The sequence below is a fragment of the Rosa rugosa genome, chromosome 4 (assembly GCF_958449725.1).
Source record: "Rosa rugosa chromosome 4, drRosRugo1.1, whole genome shotgun sequence".
Lineage (NCBI taxonomy): Eukaryota > Viridiplantae > Streptophyta > Magnoliopsida > Rosales > Rosaceae > Rosa > Rosa rugosa.
Window position 1 is genome coordinate 56,769,653 of NC_084823.1, and position 20,542 is coordinate 56,790,194.

At 38.8% G+C, this 20,542-nt stretch overlaps 2 protein-coding genes and 1 pseudogene across 2 annotated transcripts; all 3 read right to left on the reverse strand.

Annotated features, from left to right (window-relative positions):
- Window positions 1–5,155: 5,155 nt before the first annotated feature.
- LOC133741802 (loganic acid O-methyltransferase-like) lies at window positions 5,156–6,817 on the reverse strand. Its single transcript, XM_062169522.1, has 3 exons — window positions 6,717–6,817; window positions 5,862–6,527; window positions 5,156–5,536 (listed from the first exon to the last, which is right to left on the reverse strand). Exons 1-3 carry the CDS (start codon window positions 6,810–6,812, stop codon window positions 5,207–5,209), a joined length of 1,092 nt encoding a protein of 363 aa, XP_062025506.1. The 5' UTR covers window positions 6,813–6,817; the 3' UTR covers window positions 5,156–5,206.
- A 922-nt stretch (window positions 6,818–7,739) lies between these two features.
- LOC133746382 (loganic acid O-methyltransferase-like) lies at window positions 7,740–10,310 on the reverse strand (annotated as a pseudogene).
- Window positions 10,311–14,522: 4,212 nt separating this feature from the next.
- On the reverse strand, window positions 14,523–16,181 carry LOC133707465 (loganic acid O-methyltransferase-like). The gene is made up of 4 exons (XM_062133037.1): window positions 16,060–16,181; window positions 15,892–15,962; window positions 15,158–15,799; window positions 14,523–14,965 (listed from the first exon to the last, which is right to left on the reverse strand). Exons 1-4 carry the CDS (start codon window positions 16,154–16,156, stop codon window positions 14,639–14,641), a joined length of 1,137 nt encoding a protein of 378 aa, XP_061989021.1. The 5' UTR covers window positions 16,157–16,181; the 3' UTR covers window positions 14,523–14,638.
- Between the last annotated feature and the right edge of the window lie 4,361 nt (window positions 16,182–20,542).

A 20,542-nucleotide genomic window follows, 5' to 3' on the forward strand; every position in this document is an offset into this window, starting at 1 on the left:
GTTTTATCTGTGAGTAAGTGTAGAGATATAAATTGATCAGAAATACCAAAAAGGAGAAGGGAAGAGTTTAATAGACCAGCACGTACCATCATCATCATCATCATACAGTCCATACTCCACATATACCCATCATCGGCTTCTGATTGCATCAAAGTTGATGTTATATGCATCCATAAACATAAAATCTAAAGGCTATACACTAATAAGGAATCCAACTCAGAAGAGTAATGTTAATTATCAAGAATGAAGTAAAAATAGAGATCTCGAAATCAAACTACCTGTAAAGGAGAATCCCCAGATGCAGGCTTAACGTCTGTTACAAAACACCCCATTATCAAGCCATGTCGGCGAAACCCGGGGTACCATTTTGGGCCAATTCTTCTCAGTTGGACATCTTTGAATCTTAGGATGTTTTGAGTCCTGTTGAATCTGCATCGACTTGACGTCCGGCGCCGTTATCTTGCAGTGAGGGCACTTGTACTTGGCATGTCTTCCGTTGTCCTGCCCGGTCCGGTCAGCGATTCCAGCCTTCCCGCCCCTTTGATCCGTCGTCACCGCGTCGATCTTCATAGTGACCCAAACAAATCAGGAGGTATAAATAGTAAAATCCAGTTGATGAAGAGCAGCGATATCTATTTTGAGCTACAGATCCTAGCAATTTGTTAGCGCAAACTGTAAAAAGAATGCCATATATTAGAGGTAAAGCATGAGGATGATACCTTGAAGAGATAGTGAACTCGGGATCGTTGCAGCCGTTTTGGGGCTGCAGGTGGGGAGGTGAATGTATTAGATTAGGTTTTGGACATTGAGAGGAGCAATTGGTTGGTAGATCTCCCAGTAAACTCGACGGAGTTGACCTAAATCAGCGCATTTAGTCGGCGGTTGTATTCTGCTGCGAAATTGGCAGATCTAGAGAGGACAATAGCTCAAGGAGGTGATGGAGAGAGGAGGAGATCTGGGTATTCATCGGGGTGTCGAATCGAGATAGAGTTATGGGGTCAAACAACAGAAAGACTAAAGAGGGCGGAGAATTAGGATAAAATCGTTCACATATTCTCTTTTAATGCGACGGCAAGTTTTTGCAGTCGTTAAATGCTATTATCTTGCGACGGCAAATTCTTGCCGACGTAAACCATAGTTGCTGGCGACCACAAGTGGCGACGGCAATTAATACGGTTGCATAACTTTTACACAATTGCGACGGTCAAGTTTTGCCGTCGCGAAAGAGTAGGCTTTAGCGACGGCAATTTCACGCCGACGCAAATTGGTGAAGCTAATCGAATTCTTTTTTGTAGTGATTTAAAGGCCCAACCTGCAAATGAACAACCTGGAAATGAAAAATAAGCTAAAAACTCTTATACATCAACTTCACTACTTGAGTTCATCACTTCAGTTCATCCCTTTCATCACTCCATAGTTCATACAAATTTTAAGTCAATAATTCATAGTTCACAGTTCACACTTCACACAAATGAATCAAAATATCAAATGATACAATAACTAAGTGCAATAGTTGAAAACAAAGTGTTCAAGGACTCAAAGTTCATCTCATCATCATTTCATATTTGCTTGCTGCCTTGCTGTGCTCCCTCAAATTCAGTTTCTGCAAATTCACACTTCATACTCAGTTTCTGCAAATTCAGTTTTGTTGAAAATAATAAGTAATTACACATATTAGATAAAATGGACACATTTTTTATTGATAAGAAATAGAATTTATCAAGACAAAGAAAGGATGTAGAGATTTGAGAAAAGGAACAAAAGAGAATGTACAGAGCAGTATCCAAGGAATCAATTGGAAGTTGAATGTGAGGTTAATTAATGGATTAAATACTTATTACTCCTCGTACTTTTCCCTGAAAAACAGTTTAGTCCCTCGCCTTTTAAATTAAACTGGATAGTCCTTATTCTTTGCAAATCTCACACAACAGGTCCAAAATAATCCAAAATGACTATTATGCCCCTCATTTCCTATTTTTATTATTATTTTAATTTTTTTCTCTATTTTTTTAATTTTTCTCCTTTTTTTTTTTTTATATTTTCTCTCTCCCCTGACCTCTCGCTCCCTCTCTCTTCAGCACCAGCAGCGCTAGCAGTGGCTGATCCCACATTATCTCCCTCACCTCCTCCACCTACGGCCTCCTCACCATCGACCCGCCACCGTCACCATCGCCCTCCCCTGGCCCGAGCCTCGTGGCCAGCGATCTCTCTCTCTCTCTCTCTCCAAATCCCCAAATTTGAAAAACTCAAAACCTCCTCTCCCTGCTTCTGCAAAATCAAGCTCACCAACTCCCCCCACCAGTTCTTCGTCGTCCCTCTCATCGTCGACCACGACGCCGCCCGCTCCCACTCCCACTCCCTGAACGCCTGCTTCAACCTCACCAAACCCAAAATCGAAACCCTAGCCTCTCCATCTTGTTCTTCTTCAGTTCTTCTGTTCTTCGACTTCTTCCCTTCTTCGTTCTTCCCCCATTCAATAATCCAAAAAAATTGAGAACCCTCATTTAATCTAAAATACCAAATCGGCCAATCCCCGCAAACCCTCATTCAATCATCTCATTCATCTGAAATCCCAGCAAACCATAAACCTTCTATCTTCACTTCTTCCCCAATTCGAAAAGACGAAAACCCAGAAAACCATCCAACTAGTTCATCTCAAATACGAAATCAGCAAATCCCAAACCTCGCTCCTCATTCAATCTTCTGAAATCCCAAATCCCAAACCTCAATCCTCATTCAATCTTCTGAAATTCCAAATCCCAAACCTCCTATCAGCGCTCTACTGATAATGTTCTTGAGCTTTTCTAGGCTCCGAAGCCGACATAGCTTCCTGGGTCTTAGCGTTCGGGGTGGCGGATCGATCTTGGCGCTCTACAACGAGTACGATCTCTCCGGCATCGAAGTCGTCGAGGAGGAGCTCGGCTGGGTCAAAGAGACCGGCGACAAGTTGCGCGGCGAGGCCATGAAGGCGTTAGAGCTAGGGATGGAGGGGTTGAATCATGGGGAGGTGGCCATCAAGTTGCAGGTGTTCTCCGGTGGTTGCAGAGGGAAGAAGAGAGAGGGAGCGAGAGGTCAGGGGAGAGAGAGAAGGAGGGAGAGAGCAAATATAAAAAAAAAAAAATGGGGAGAAAAATTAAAAAAATAGAGAAAAAAATTAAAATAATAATAAAAATAGGAAATGAGGGGCATAATAGTCATTTCGGATTATTTTGGACCTGTTGTATGAGATTTGCAAAGAATAAGGACTATCCAGTTTAATTTAAAAGGCGAGGAACTAAACTGTTTTTCAGGGCAAAATACGAGGAGTAACAAGTATTTAATCCTTAATTAATTAAGTCTAAAGTTTAAAGTTTATATGATTGGAACTTTTTTTCTTCTTCTTTTATTGTGTTTTTCTCCATTTAGAGTTACTCGCAATGAATTTAAAAGCTCAAATTGTACAAAGTATAAATAAAATTACCAAATAAAAAAGGAAAAACTAGCATTACAGAGAAGCAACCACAGATAAATATAAATTTGGTGGCCTTCTCTTACATTAATTTGTCATCTGGTAATATTAGATCTATGTGGTAAGATTCTAATCACAGCTCATTGAAACCCAGAAATTGCAGTACTATTTCTAAAAAGTGAAGGCCTTCAAATACCATTGGAGCTTCTGGGTTAAAAGAAGATTGTGAACTTGGTGGCAATACTAGGCGTCCAACTCCATCAAACAACATAAATAGCAACAAGTTCAAAACATATAATGATATTCCTTGTAAATTGATCTAATTGTGTTTTTCATTAGTTTTAAGCCAAACAGAAGAAAAGAAATGGAGTCTGCACCTACTAGATTCAAACTTTGCAGTCTGCACCTACCAGATTCAAACTTAATTAGTCCTCGATCCTCCTGTTCCTCCAAGCACAAAAGGAAAACCATGAAAACCCAGAATAAATTGGTAAATTTCAACAATCCAAAGCTTCTAATCACACCTCAACTCAACAATCCAAAGCTTCTAATCACTAAAATTGAAAACAATCGAAGGTCGTACTCACCAGCAGCAATGGTTCGAAAGATTCGATTGATCTTCAAAGAGATTGAGACTTTGAGAGGCTCAAAGCCTCAGACCCTTGCTCGGGTTCGAGAGAGAGGGACTGAGGGATAAGGGAATAGGGTTTGGAAACTTGTAATCTAATGGTTGTGAATTAAAACTGAAGAAAATCAACGGCTATGATTGATAATATAATAAATATTTAAAATAAATAAATATTATATTAAATACTTGGTACGGTACGGTATACCATATTTCTGTAAGAATCAATACCAGTACCGTACCAGTTACGAGCTCTCGGTTCGGTTATACCGTACCACAACTTCGGTTACCGAAAATCTCGGTTCGGGACGGACTCGGTTGGCTGGTTTGGCTCGGGAGAATTTGCCAGCCCTAGTCTTTAGCTAGCTAGATTGTTACTTTTCAATGTATTCAAAGGATTTCCGATGGCTGAGGCAAGTCTTAAATGTCTTAATTAATTTCACATTTTTAAAAAATTTTACTTTTTCAAATTAATTAATTTTTTCTTTCATGAGTGTTTATAATATCCCTCTAACAACCACTGCAAGGGGCCTAGTGGTTCTTGCCTAATTGGGTGTGCTCCCCAACCTAGGTTCGAACCCCGAAGCTATCAAAGTGGTCAGGCACTGTGCTGCAATGCACAGTTGGAGCATTTCACATGCGCCGAAGGGGTTTATCTTGGCCTAGGAAGCCTTTGGGTTCCCCTTGACAAAATCCAAAAAAAAAAAAAAATATCCCTCTAACATCATAGAAACTTTTAAAATGTCTTAACTTTAGATACTTTATGCCATTTTTGATGATCGAGCTCAAAATCTTTAAAACACAATCCATGTCATTTCGCTATTCAAATTATTACTTTTCAAGATATTCGACTAGCAGATTTCTGATGACAGAGACATGTTCCAAATGTCTTGAGAAACCTCATTTTTCAAATGTCTTATATGAGTTATTATCAATTAGCATCTTTTAGAGTTTTAGTAACTCAACAGAGGGGCTATTTTTTAACTTAATCTTAACACGTACACCATGCTCATATATTTGAATTTCTTCCTTATTATAGCACGAGTATATATTGCAGAAGATTTACATGTCATTGATAGTAACATAATTAAACTTGACTAGTACAGCCTGATCAAAACAGTTTGCTGGTCTAATTAATTTCGTTTAAGCACAACAAGAAAGTTAATCGCCTTGCCCGCTTCAATGGTGGAGGAGTGTTGCTGTTCAAATTTCTTGTGATACAAATCAAAGAGCTCATCTAAGACTTCGTCTCCGAATTGCTGCTTGAGCATTCCCTCCATGGCAGCTCTAATATGAGATGCAGATACTAGGGCATTAGAAACGGTTCCATTTGGCAAGGCTAAGATTTCCATCATCTCTATGCTAAAACATCCATTTTGTTCTATAGACCCTTCCAGTTCTTGGGGAGACATGTAATACATAGGTATGTTAAACGAGTCCACTTTCTCTTCACTAACTATCCCCTGCATTAACAAAGGAAAAAAACACGCAAATAGCATCTAATTAAGGATTATGCGAAGATAACCAAAGATAATTGTAAAATCTGTCGAGCAATGGACTAGCATGGCCTATTACTCTAATTGGTCCAATACCGACATTGTCTCTAATTAACCACCTATATGGTCAACAAATGTGAAATTCTTTACATAAATTGCCTCGGTGCTATTAGTAGTGAATTGTACGGTAATTATTGTGTCACTTTTCAAAATGAGCCCTATTTCTACACACACACACACACAAAAGGTAGTAGAATATTAAATTTAACTAAAGCAGTTGATTATGGCTTACCTTCCTCACCATGTCCATGAGGCAAGATTCTAAGAGTTGATAGGTTACATTTGCCAGAGCATCTGAATGAGGGATTCCATGAGGGATGCCTGGAATGATAAATACCATGAGTCCTCCACGCACAATCTCTTCTGCCCTGGCTTGCAGGAAGCACTCCATGTCCTCAGCATATTGAACTTCAAAAGCCCTTTTTACTTCATCTGTCGAATTTAGGTAATGGATTCGTCCTTTATTCCAAGCTGGACTGTTTCTGTCCCCTACCTCTTTTGGTACTTTGGAAAGCCAATGAATGGCATAAGAAGCATGAAAGATATGAATAGAAGCTTTAGGAAATAGGCGACCATAAAAAGAACCAGGCACACCCGCGGCATAGTACTGTCTGTTCTTAGGGAGGGATTTGAAAAGCATATTGAAGTCATTTGAAGTATGGTCACTGAAAAAAACTTGAAATTCAAGGATTTGATCAGAACATCGCCACCCTTGGCTATGATACTTGAATTTCACAGCTTGGAGTATGTTTTCGACAGACAAAAATGTATTAGGCCCTATAGAGCAACCCAGATCTGCAAACTGAAAGGTGGTGGAAGATGATAACAAGAATTTCACGTCGAGCTTTTCTACAATTGCCTTGTCTACAAGTTCCTTGGCAGCAACTGCAACCTCTTTCTGCAAACAAATTTATAATGTTGTCGTAAGTATATTAACATTCTCTAGAGCTCCAAAATTAAAAGAACATTGTACGTATTTGACAAATAAACAAAATGTATAGTGCTGATCTTAGTCTTAGATGAGCTAGCAGATGATCAATACAAACACACATATGCATGTAGCGCATAAAGATTACTAAAGAAGAACCTGGTACGTGGAGTTGTTGGCATAGCTGTTGGGGCCATCTCCACCCGTCATTGGATGTGCTTCTCCTGATAGCTTACTGATATCCTTTGCTGTCATCTCTGTGTCTTTGAGTCTGTTTGTGTATGTCCTGGGATTTTGCATGCGTTGTTTTTATTTATAGTTACTTGTGCACAACACTACTCGACGGTGATTAAATTAAGTACTAAGCCGGTAATCATGCAGGGGTCAAATACCACCTGCCAATACCAATAAGTATACCCTAGTTTAGCTAGTCATCATGTAACACCGATTCGAATTGAAATCCGCCAACTATAGTTTTAATATATCAATTAAAATATTAAACTCAGGACGGTACAACGTGATTCACGAACGTCGAGATGGTTGTTAAAGATTCCATTTCCTTGTCCATATACGTACATATATATATGAAATTAAAAACAAAGTGAAGAGAAAACATTAAACATAAAAAAAGACTCGATTGGAGAACTAATTAATTATATCGAAAATTTTTGGTTATATATATGAAGGAAAATGAATTAAAGTTTTGATCTCCACGTGACCACGTTAATTACCCAAACTACAAATAATCTAGTCACCTCCTCGATCAAATTTCGAGTAGTTCTGTCTAGCTAGGCAGGCAGCATCTGTCTGGCATGCCCAGAGGTAACATGAACCAAACCTAGCTAATAGGCGAAAAGAGACTTGGAGACAGTAAATTTGTGATCTATTTTTGTTTTTTTAACAAGTCCCTTCAATTTTTAAGTACACCGTAAGTCTTGGAATTTACAGCATTCAAGTTTGTCAAGCATTATCTTTGCCTTACTTGTCATTCAATGTTTAATGTTTTCTCTTAAAATAAAAATGTATATATTAGAGTAGAAACGAAAGTTTTATTGATGAAAAGTAGGGAAAAAGTTACGGACAACAACCCACCCCTTAAGGGCGCAACCAAAAGAGTCATTACTTAAATAATCTTACATATTATAAGTGCATGTGTGTGTGTATATATTAAAAGAAAAAGGATTGAGAAAATAATGCGTATATTTTATGGCATAGGAAAGAATCTCAAGGACTACCTAGGAGCACATTCTAATTACAATCGACGATGATTTTGCGCTTGAGAAGGACGAATAGTCCAACATGCATGCCATCACGAGTAGCAAGGGTCCTGCAATTTTGTCGGAGTATCGATCAAAAAGTTGGTCTACAATTTGATGCCCAAAATGTTTTAATATTAGAATGCTGTCTAGGCCAGCTCTCATTTCTTGTGCACTACGGAAAGGGCTAGGCCTCTGAGGCTGTATCTCCAACGTCAGTAACTCAGTATGTCAAAGCACCCATTTTTGTGTATCAGTGCCGTCAGCTCTTCCATGGATGGGCAGTACATTGGTAAGTTAAATGAGTCAAATTTATCTTCGCTCAGTAAACCCTACAAAATGTTAACACAATGAAATAGTAGGTCAAAACATGATAATGACAGTCTTAATTCTTAAAGTTAATTAATACAGTTCACTCGGTTCACACATATTAATCTAACAACTTAATATATGTCACAATTGTACTCAATAATGCTTTATGTATGTACCTCATTAACCATATCTGAAAGGCTAGACTCCACAGGTTCAAAAAGAGGGGTAGGAGAATGCTGTTGTGGACTCATTCCGTCTGGACGTCCTGGAACCAAGAGAACCATTAATCCTTGAGGAACAAGCTCTTGTGCTCGAGCACGAAGAAAACACTGAATGTCCTTGGCATACTGAACCCCATATGCTTGAGCAACTTCATCAGGTGATTTGCCATACAAAATCTTCCCCTTGTTAAATGCAGGAGAGTTCGAGTCAAGTAGCTCTTGTGGTGTCTTAGAAAGCTACTGGATAGCATATGCGGAGTAAACAATATCAAGAGAGGCCTTGGGAAACAATCTTCCATGAAAACTCCCCGGAACTGCTGCAGCGAAGTATTGCTTATGTTGAGGGAGATTGGTAAAGAGATGGTTGAAGTCATTAGAAACGACATCACTGAAGTATACTTGATATTCAGGGAAATCACCAGAGTGGCCTTTGGTTGTTTGTTATTTCTGTGATACCGCTTTAATGATGGTCTCGACTGCAATGAATATGTTAGGTCCAACAGAACAACCTAGATCAGCAATTCGGACCGTGGTTGAAGACAGATTTTCAATGGCAAGGTTTTCGACTATTTTTGCAACTAGGGTTCCCTTTGAAGTATCAGCTGCACATCTCTACATGCGATAATTATGTAATCAGGTACATTATTAAACACAAGCAGTTATGTCTCTAGCTAGCTTGTTAACCGCCTGTTTAAACTAATGTAGCTAATTTTCCTCTTGAGATATTTTCAAGAGCTAGCCCAATTGTTGATCCAAACTAGAATATGCTATACATTTATCCTTAATATATACTTGTCTTAAATCATAACTAGCAAGGCCCACTCATTATGTGTGTGGAGAGAAGTTTTTTTTTTTTAGAAAAGTGTGTGGAGAGAAGTTAAAGATAGTACAACTACCACATTTTCTATTTTTTTTATTCTTTTGTTTTCTATTATACAATTTACCATATTATCCCTATTAATTCATTATAATTCATAGCTTTTTAATAAATAAAGGTTAAATTGGTAAAAAAAAAATCAGTTTTGAAGAGCAAGCTCTCTTCTCTTAGAGCAACTCCAACAGCTTCCCCATATTTTAGTTTTTCTCTATTTTAGGGAAAAATGAGCATCTTTTGCTCCAACAGATTCCCTATAACTTTCTCCATTTTAGGGAAAGTGAGGAGAGAGAAAACAAAATTCCCTAAATTTACAGCAATCTCTAAAATTTTAAGGAAGAATTTAGAGATTTTAGAGATTGCTGTAAACTAGGGAATCTGTTGGAGTTGAAGAAGAAAAATTGCTTAAAGCTTTGACTTTTGCTTCCCTATAATACAAAAATTATAGAGAAGCTGTTGGAGTTGCTCTTAATAATAGTATAGATATGTACGTTTAGGCTGCTAGGGTTGTGTTGCTCGATATATAACAAGCCTAACGCATCAGAAAAGACAGAATAAATAATCTGCAATCTCTGATCCGCTACTAATATTAATGATCGATGATGATTTTTGAGATTGATATATAAACTCTCCGACCACCAAGAGAAGAAAAGAACTAACTGATCCAGTTAAGCCCAGCTAATTTCTGTTTACATTATATTTATGTACACATACTCATGGAGAAAGGACCGAAAGGATGATAAGAAGTTAAGAACGTACGTATGAAAACTATGTAGGTTACCTGACGAGAAGAGTGGATGAAGTCGCTGTATTCGCCATCCCCACCTTTCATTGGGTATCCTTCAGATGTTGTACGACTCATTTCTTCTGCCATATCTCTCTAATTTCTCAGCTGCTCGCTCAGGCCATCTCTTTCCATCAATGATATATACAGACATAGCTGCTAAAATTCATGTATATTATCATATAAGCTTGAAGCTAAGCAACAATGGTGAAAAGATAAAACCCTAACCTGAGGAAGACGAAGCTCACAGAGAGAAAAGAGAGAAGCAAAATGATATTTGATACTGAGTATTTTTCACAAAATGATCTCAACTGCACAATGAATTGATGAAAACCGATGCTAGCTATTTATACTAGGCAGGGACAACAAAATTAACAAACTAAGTAATCTGGATTCTTCTAATCAGCTAACGAGATCATGACATGTGGATGACATGGAGCGGTCAGGATTGAATTCTCATGCAACTCACCAACTTTGGTCAAAGAGACGCTGAGTCATGCTTCTGATGTGACAGAGATGGTTGTGATGCGGCTAAGCTCACCAAGACCACGTGCAACAGTGTTGCTCGAGCTGTTAAGCACAGAATCCGTACTAGCTATATTTCCACACGGACCAGCTTCAAGAGATGATGTGATAGAACCATCCTCACCTTTGCTCTCATCATTAACCTTCATTTGCTGACTATGAGAAATAAAGGCTAATTTTCAAATATGAAGGAGGTGATTATGCTGCTTAAAAAAGTAACAAAAAGATCTTAGAGAATATCACATAGCTAAGCTTCTACGTACAATACAATTTATTAGCTGTATAGATATGATGATCAACATTGACTTATCACCAATAACACATGTAGGGGCCCCTTAAACTAATGAATTTAAGACATACTTATTTTCTCAACAAGAAGGATTGCAATCCCGATTCACCGATCCAAACCCTTAAATTAAGTTTCAGACCTACGCTTATGGATCATATTGCAAATCAAAAATCAACAAAGGGCAATGATATGGAACCTCAATGAGCCCTAAGATTTGTGACCTCAAACTCTAGGTGTCATGCCGTGTAAGTAAATACAAATTTTATTTTTAATTCCACATAATATATATTGTCACATCATACTATTGCAACACCAACTTTACCCTTTTATATTACCTTTTAGATATTGAGGGGGTGAGTCATTTACATTAATGAATTTAATTAGGTAACGAAATAAAATATCAGCGATTAATTATGTATTAATTTAAGAGATATGTCTACAGATTCTTTGACTAATATTTCTCTTCATTTAATTAAATTCTTTCCATTACTTTTTCTTTCCAAATGGCATTAATATATTGAATTATGTGTCAAGAAATAGAAGTTAACTTTTATTTACAAATATTGATTAATTTCATCCAAAAAAAAATAGCATTTTTTTTTTTTTTTACCAAGTAATTCATTCATCTCAAGCCAGAATGACACGGATACATACCTTCCCTTGCCAAACTTAAGAGCAATTTTAGGACGTGGTATGCTAACACCACCCATTAGACAACCAGTGCTCACTTATTCAGCGAGCCTAAGAATTATGAAAAGTAACACATATCAATTAGGCAAGTTCAGAAAAAAAAACTAAACTAAATTTTCTCCTTGCCCATAATAATTGGGCTAGGAGGTTTGGAAAGATAAACTAAACAAACTTAAATTTTCCCCATGCCCTGCCAGCCAGGGGTAGGTGGCTTAGTGAGATATGCAGACCCAATAGTATTTCTGGACCCAAGCAAATCCAGCCCAAAAGCTCCTTTCAATGCTCTAGGCCCAGCGAACAGCATATGACCATCAAGGAAACCTAGCTGAAGCCGCCGAGATGTCATCACCGTTACCAGGGATAGCGGCACCGCCCACCGTTTGATCAATGCTGACCAGGACGCAGACAGTCTCGCCACCCCCGCTATCGAAGCCACCACCCAAAAACAGCCTAAAGGCACGACCTTTGAAACTGATCTTAACACCCAAGATGAGTGCATCCATATACTATATTGGACCACCATTAGCTTTAGCAGCCTCTCCAGTTTCGGCCAAGGCTGGATGCAGCCTGACAAGAGGATCAATCTCATCGATGGTAAAGTGCATGTGTCGGCACCGCCTCCCAACAGTTCGAGACGGTTAGCTCTCATCGTTCCTATGAGCGACATAGCAAATACTACGCTGTGTCTTGGTGTAACATCATCGCCCAATCGCATCTTGATTGTCGTTAACCCAACTTCCACCTCCCTTGGGTCATCGCTGTTACCCTCAATCCATAAAGAAGGATCAAGAGATTGGGGGAAATAGAGAGGTCCATCCTAAAAAGTTGCTCGGTTCGCCTTCCTTTGATACGAGGGGACGAAGTCGTCCTTGAGATTCATCACGGCCGGAACCGTTGTGCTTGTTGCCGCCACTGAGGAACAGCGTTAGGGTGAGAGCGATGAGGAGCGCTCCTAGAGAGTTAGGGTTTGCCATGTCGACCACTTCTAGGAAAGTAAATATGTTAACCCTATACTAGAGTATAAGTCTCGTATAAAAAAAAATAGCATTAATAAATTGAATTTGGGAAATACTAATGTCTAAATTAAGAGGTAAGAAAAAAATCTCACATTAGCAGCCATTAATTAACATCTACAATCTAAATATAAGGGAAAAACAAACAAAAAATAATAAATTCAGATCTAACATTTAAACCCTAGCTGCATAAAGAGAAAACAATGAACAAAAGAATATATACAATTATATGAATAAGTATTTTTCACATTATATTTTCAAAATTTGCAGGAACCCAACAGAGGTTGAATACATATACATGTGTTATCCAAATCTATTAATCGATTGTACGTGCAAATCTATTGACTGAATTACATGAAATTTTTTCTACTCTTGATTGAAGAAAAAAAATTGTTGTTTAAAACTAAGCATGAGTGTAATGAAAAGAAAAAAAACCAATTTTTTTTTTTTTTTAGTCATTAGATTTTTAAATGATAAGATAGTCTTTTTCTCAAGAATTACATGGCATGATTAGACAAATAGATGATGTGTGTAGATGATATGACATGACACATAAGATTGAGGCCCCAAATCTTAGGCCTCATTGAGGCCGCAAATCATTTTCCATCAAGAAATTGATCATTGGCATCAACTATATACATAAAATATATTTTTTTGGTAGAAACGAGAACACATCAACTATATATTATTGATGATATTCAACAGTTAATATTCTCCATATGGTGTGGATATGGTGTGTTTGACTGTTTTAATGATCTTTGACCCACTCAGTTATTAAAAACACATGGCCAAGTTTGTTTGTTTTTTTTTTTTTAAGAGAACAGATAATTTCATTACTTATTCATGCCCGTAAAATATTGTTTTATACCAAAATCATATTTGGCACAAAGCAGCCAAGCAAAATGACAGGTAACCCTCATCGCAAACAAAATGAGCTCACTTATTCGAGCCTAAAAATCAAATGACCCAAATCCTCACAACCTAACTCCACCAAATAATAGATCTAGTCACCTAGATACCTCAATCGGTGTATAATTAAGGAAACTATGAATAAAGCAAACAAAGACCAAAATCCATTTGATAGGCTAAAACTAAAGAAAACTAGAATATAGTCTGAAGGCCACTAAATCCACTAGAAAAGGCTAGACAAGAAGACAAAAACAAGAGGTCCAACCCACATGACCAATAGACCTGGCCCAAGGACAAAGCCCAAACAGCCAGACCCAACCACCAGGACTAGCCCAGAACCCTGGCGAGGAGCAGAACACTAGCAGCACGAACCAAAATGCCACCGAAGCGGCAGTCACCGAAGTCGTCGTCGCCGTAGCACACTGGGTGACCACCCCACCAACGCACATCGACCCAGCCGAACCAGAATGCGAGAACCTCCACCATAACGGATCCAGTAAAATCCGTCCTCCCGCTGCCATAATCAAGTCTTGCAACCACCTGATATGCATTTGAGCCACATCTTCTTCCAAATCGAGAGGTCACGTCAGATTGCACCCCCTGTCAAACGCTTCAAATCTCATCAACACCTGTAACCACATTGGAATCGATCCGATCACCAACCCGATTCAGGTCTCGTACGTTCATGCCTACAACCTCGCCACTCATTCAAAAGCATTTCATAAAACTAGTCCTGTCCAACCACGCACGGCACAAGCTGGAAAAGCCTGAGGCCCGCTCAGCATGGCCATGAGAGTAGGTCGTGGAGGCGCGTACGAGGGTTAAAACAACGATTGGCCAAGTTTGTTTGGTAAAATGGTTAAACTTGAGGAAAAGGAGGTATTGATCCAGGACGTACATTATATATTTTAACCGGAGAACAGAAATTCCACTAGACCCATCAAGAAACAAGGCCCTAGCAGACATAACAACAGAACCACCAAGGCCACTCAGAATCGAAACAAATTAAATAGCAAAAAAGAAAAAAAGAAGAAAAAAGGAACGATCTAGAATGTAAGCAACGAAGGGAATTCGAAGACTTGCCAATAAGAAGCTTCACAGAATATGCATTAGTTCAAAAATATTCGACAGAACATACAAAATAAAAAAACAAAAATAGAACAAGAGCGCATGCCATTAACATGCATTATTGTAGCTAGACTTCCAAATTACTTTCTGCGCTTGAGAAGGATGAATAATCCAACAGCCAAGCCATCCTTAGCAGTGAGGGGCGGACGCGACTGTGCAGCAATTTTCTTCGAGTATCGATCAAAAAGCGGCTCTACAATGTCGCAACCGAAATGTTTTGTGATAATGCTCTCCATGCCAGCTCTAAGCTCTTGCGTTGTATTCAAAGGAACGGACATTGGAGGTTGCTCTTCTAATCTTGCAATCTCAAAACACCCATTTTCCAGTAACACCATACGTACCTCCTCCATTGATGGACTATAAGTTAGCATGTTGAAAGAGTCGATCTTATCTACGCTTAATAAGCCCTGCACATACATGTCCATTTCTAAATTTCGTCAAGTAACATGTTTAGAAGTTTGTGGTTCACTACTAATCGTATCAAAGCTTTCCAGGATAATATATCATACATAGTGAATGCATTGTTTAAGTTGGAGAAAATATCGTTGTTAGTGATGAACTATGATGGTTCTGTAGCTACATATATATTACGCACATACCTCATCAACCATATCAAGAAGGCAAGATTCGACAGGGTCGTAAAGGGGACCAAGGGAATATTGTTGAGGAAGTGTCCCATCTGGCCGGCCAGATATGAGAAGCACCATTAGTCCTCCCGGAACAACTTCTTGTGCTCTAGCATCGAGAAAAGACTTAAAGTCATTTGCAAACTGAAATGAATATGCCTCACTGACTTCTTTAGGTGAATGAGAATAATAAATCCTCCCCTTATTACATGTCTGTGGTGCCTTAGAAAGCCACAAAACAGAATAGGCAGAGTAAGCAAAATTGAGGGAGGCCTTAGGAAACAGTTTTCCATGAAATGAACCTGGAACTCCGGCTGCATAGTATTGCTGATTCTGGGGAAGGTTTGACAAGAGTATATTGAAGTCGTTTGAAACATGGTCATTGAAGTATACATGGAATTCTGGGAGAAGTGAAGATTGGCCTTCGATCTCGAATTTTTGTGTTACGGTTTCTATGATATTATTGACTGCAATGAATGTGTTTGGACCAACGGAACAACCAAAATCAGCAATACAGAATGAGTTTGACTTGGTAGTACTACACAGATTACCAATCTGAAGGTTTTCAAGAATGGCCTCAACCAGCATTGCCTTGACATTGTCAGCTGCCTTCCTCTGCAGTAAATAATTGTTCTTTAGCATCATCATCACCTATCATCATATACCATAAACCGCGCCCCGAGTTAAAGTTCAGAAAGAATTAATACCTGACGATTGGAGTTTTTACCATAGCTGTATTGGCCATCTCCTCCATTCATAGGAAAAGCTTCTTCAATCACTATAAAAGCCCGAGATTAGTAAAGTAAATTGAGGAAGGAAGTTCTTTTCTTGCCATATTATAAATAGGTAAATGCAAACTTAAGGCTATGATATACCTGATCCAGAGATCGAGTTTATGGAGCAGCTGTTTAGTTCATTCCCATTATTGATCATTGAGTTGCTAACAGGTCTAATCATCTTCTCTTCTGCCATCTCTTTTTGGTAAAAATGTCACTGCTTTGTTCATGTATAAATTTATAAAATCAAGTACGCCATCTTTGAATTAAGTTGAATAGTAGTTAGAATCATACATTAGTTAGTTCAAAAAGACTAGTCGAAAGTGGGATGAGAGAAACAATACTTAATTAACATATTGAAAAGATAATGGCAACACCCCTTGTAGTATGATAAAAAATAGCACCAATTAATTGGCACATTGTAATCTCTCTAATTATTTTTTTCTCTTTACAGTTTAAGTAACATTCCATTATTTAGATACCTATTTTTGACTTTCAACCCAGGAGCCTTTTTTTTTTCTTTTTTTTTTTTGCAAGAACATAAACTTATATTAAGGAAAAAAGAAACATTACATAGAAAATTTGTCGATGACAATTCATCGCCATATGTGTTTTTTTTTTTAAACAGATTTTGCCAATGAAAATTCGTTGCCGTAGGTTTTTCATATATAATTTTGCTCAGTTTCGACGGCGTATATTATATTTTGGTCGAGGAACATTCGTCCCATATGTGTTTCTCATTATATATATTTGTACGTAATTCATCGTTGTTGGTGTTTTCACATATATTTAAATACTTTATGTCATTTTTGAGGATCAAGTTCAAAATTTCCAAAACCTAGTATGTGTTATTTAACTATTTAGGTTGTTATTTTTAGAGGTTAACAAGTGGATTTCCGATGGCTGAGTAAAATCTCTTGCCGCACACGAGTCTTGAGTATATTTTACTTCTTTAAATCAACTATAATTTATCATTCATGAGTTCGTGAGTCTTGATTATATTGATCTTGTTTGAACCCAAAATAACATTTTTTCCCGATAAGGGGGACTCGAAGAAATCCGGGCCAATATCCGTGGCCCAAGCGATATATTTTCGACAAGTTCGGAAAATATTGTTTAGAGGCTAAATAAGGCCTACTTGGAGGCCAAGCAATCTTGAAGCAAATCTTAATATTCCTCGATTTACTAGTAATTATCAAGATATTTGATAATTAATGGTAATGTGCTTGGTTGTCAAGACTGTGCAAAATGGGAAGATAAAATATGCAGGCTGTATACATGGCCGAGATTGCGCGAGCCATGCAAGGTAATTAGCAGGGCCCTCTCAATCAAAGTCGCGAGCGCGAGCAAGGCGAGCAAGTTGGGTTGATATATAATTGCCCATGCAATTAAGATGGACGTGGAATAAGGGGAGCCATGCAATTAAACATGGCAGACAAGTTGTCCTCTTCTACTTCGAGGTAGTCCACGCAATTAAGTCCTATAGTGGACCAATTAAGCAGAAAATCAAGGGCTCCCACATACGTGGCAATCAGGAAGTGAAGTTGGATGTACGTCAAATGGAAGAGACACCATCACCTCTTAATTGCAATAATATATATCCTTTCTGATTTGCATGCCGCCGCGAGCTACGAGAGTCCTCGCGAGGATATATATATATGAGAAAAATTCAGTCACCGTCCCCAAACTATGCTGCCAAGGCCAATTTGATACCCGAACTCTCAAAAGTATCAATGTGATACCCAAAGACCTATTTTGACATCAACGTGATACTTCTGTCCAAAATCTCTGACGGTGCCGTCAACTTGATGACGTGGCAAGCACATGGGTCCCTAAAAAAAATGAAATGACCAATTTACCCTTTTTTTTGTTAATTTTTTTCTTCTTCTTTTCATTTCTTTTTCTTCTATTTTCTTCTTCTTCTTCTTCTGAGATTTTGTTCTAGCCAAACCGCCGCAAGTTTCGCTCCTTTTCCTCCGCTCAAGAAATCAAAGAAAATGGCTTCTGCTTCTTCTTCAACCTCAGTCTCCTTATTCTCTCTCCTCTCCTTCTCCTTCGCCCAAACCATCACCAACGCTGCCAAGATCCTCTCCAATTTCTATCTCTTCTTCCTTATTTCTCATCCAATTTTGCCATTGATGAACACCTCTACAGCTCCACCTCAACCAAACCCACTGCAATTCGATCTTCAAATCCATAAGGAAATTACGGCAGCTCGTTTCGAGAATCAATAAGAAGGGATGGGTTCTTGGGTTCAACTGTTAACTATATAAATCCAATTGGACAACACAACAACATAGTTACTGTACATTGAAACAACAAAAACCAGAGGCAACAAACGGTGGGAAGAGGCAAAATGTAATGGATCACTCAGATTTTGATCGTTTGACTCACTTATGGGTTTATTTTGGTTTGGGTAGTTGCTGTTCTTATGTAAAGGTTGAGTCTCGTAGAAAGCTGTTTCCCCAAATTTTTGGTACTTTTCTGAGCCGACTATACCTCTGAAATTATTGAACGAAATGTTCAAGAATTTGAGGGGACTAAATGGGGGACTAATTCTCAAAGCCTCATGAATGCATTGCAGCAGCTATATATAAATGTCTCTTCTGGTATGGGAACGTGTGAACTCAGGACTCCCCAATATATACCTCATTCCATGTTTGCCACTTTCCCCATAAATTGAAAAAGCTACCATCTTTCTCTCTTTGGCCGTTTTGGGATTCCCCACCTACCATTTTATGCCTCTTTCCTTAACTACCCAGTTCACATTAATTTGTGGTTTGATTTGTCAGTCTCACTATAAATCTAGCATCTTCATATAAAGCTCCAATCTTTTTTCAGTCTACCTTCTTATAATTCCCCAATTCTTCATTCTAAAACCCCCTAGAGAAGCTATGGGGTGGCAGAGAGGCATTGCTTTATTTATTGGGTGTTTATCGGAGTCTGAGTCGGAGATTAACAGAGGCAGCTTTCCAAAGGGCTTTGTTTTTGGGACTGCTTGTTCTGCCTTCCAGGTTGGTCACTCTCTTATCTTTTCCGGTACTAAACGACTAGAACTTGTCTAACACAGTGATTAATCCTGTGAAGATAGAATAGGATGCTAGAGAGATGAGCTTCTGGACTGAGGAAACCGAACCGTTATCATACCCGAAGCTGCCGCCGAACTTTTTTTTGGAGAGATTGACTTCGACTAAGGTTGGATGAGACAAGAACCAACCTGGGACAGAGCCTTTGAGAGAATTATTTGACAGATCGAGGTTTCTGTGGTACTTCCATGAGACTATGCTGCTAAGGTTTCTAGAATGGAGCTTGATTTCTGTGATGGATGGGTTTGAGCAGTTGGGAGTTTGATTTTGGAACCAAGAAGGATTTGCGTGTTTTGCTTTTAAGAGATGCTGTTTCTTTCCCAGATTCTAATTCAATACCCGGATCATCACCGCTCCTCTCTCCTCCACCGGCTCTGACCAGTACTCCGTCCACCTCCACCTCAGCTCTCCGGCCCAGAGTCTCCTCCTTGTCACCGACATCGGCAGCGATTCTCGCTACTCCGACTGTTCTTCATAAGCCACAAACACTTTTGATCAAAAAAAATTTCTCCATTTCGGCTGTTCTTCATAAATCCAAAAATCCATTCCTAGTGATAGAAAGGAGAGAGGATCAGATTGGGAAAGGGAGAGAGAGAGAGAGAGAGAGAGAGAGAGCTCGATCTGTTTTGCTTTGTTTTATTTATTTATTTTATTTTATAATTAATTAGTAAAGAAAGACAATTTTACCCTTGTCACGTCATCAAGTTGACGGCACCGTCAGAGATTTTGGACGGAAGTATCACGTTGATGTCAAAATAGGTCTTTGGGTATCACATTGATACTTTTGAGAGTTCGGGTATCAAATTGGCCTTGGCAGCATAGTTTGGGAACTGTGACTGAATTTTTCTCTATATATATCAATATAAGATACGTACATATCCTACCACTACATCCAAGAGGAAGATTACGTCTGAGACTCTAAGAGGCAATTAATCTTTGCCTATATTCTAGCGGTGACAGAGGCTAATAATATTAATTATCGCCTACGATAAATATCAAAACTGTTAAGAGTTTTGATTTAAAGGCTAATAACTGTGGCCTAAAATATAGTATTTCATTTCTATTAGGGAAGTGAATCTACAAGCAGCCTATATATAGAGGCTAAAGACGATACAACAAAGGACGAACACCTCTCTCATATCAATCAATCCTAGCGATTACAAAGCCTCCCCGGAGCAAACCTTCAACCTTGTTGAAACCCGGTGACCGTGCGCTAGTCCCAGTCTCCCAGCGAGCCGACTGTCAGCATCACCAGACCAACCCGGCGACCGTACTTCCAGTCCCAGTCTCCCAGCGAGCCGACTGCGAGCGCAACCGTCACCGTTACTACCAGCGAAGCAAGGGTAACGCCCTCGCAACCCAGCGAAGCTAAAGTCACGCTTTAGCGCAACCCGTGCTTTCTCCCAACTTCCCAGTGATTGCTCTGCTTAGTCTACAACACTAAGTATCGATTCGGTGAACGCAAGAGACCACAACCAAAGTCCTTATCCGTAAGG

Coding starts and splice junctions, on each gene's coding strand:
- LOC133741802 (XM_062169522.1), bottom strand. CDS start 6,812: ATGACAGCAAAGGATATCAGTAAGCTATCAGGAGAAGCACATCCAATG. Junction 6,528..6,716: donor CCAACAACTCCACGTACCAG/GTTCTTCTTTAG, acceptor ATTTGTTTGCAG/AAAGAGGTTGCAGTTGCTGC. Junction 5,537..5,861: donor TCATGGACATGGTGAGGAAG/GTAAGCCATAAT, acceptor TTGTTAATGCAG/GGGATAGTTAGTGAAGAGAA.
- LOC133707465 (XM_062133037.1), bottom strand. CDS start 16,156: ATGGCAGAAGAGAAGATGATTAGACCTGTTAGCAACTCAATGATCAAT. Junction 15,963..16,059: donor AAACTCGATCTCTGGATCAG/GTATATCATAGC, acceptor GGGCTTTTATAG/TGATTGAAGAAGCTTTTCCT. Junction 14,966..15,157: donor TTCTTGATATGGTTGATGAG/GTATGTGCGTAA, acceptor ATGTATGTGCAG/GGCTTATTAAGCGTAGATAA.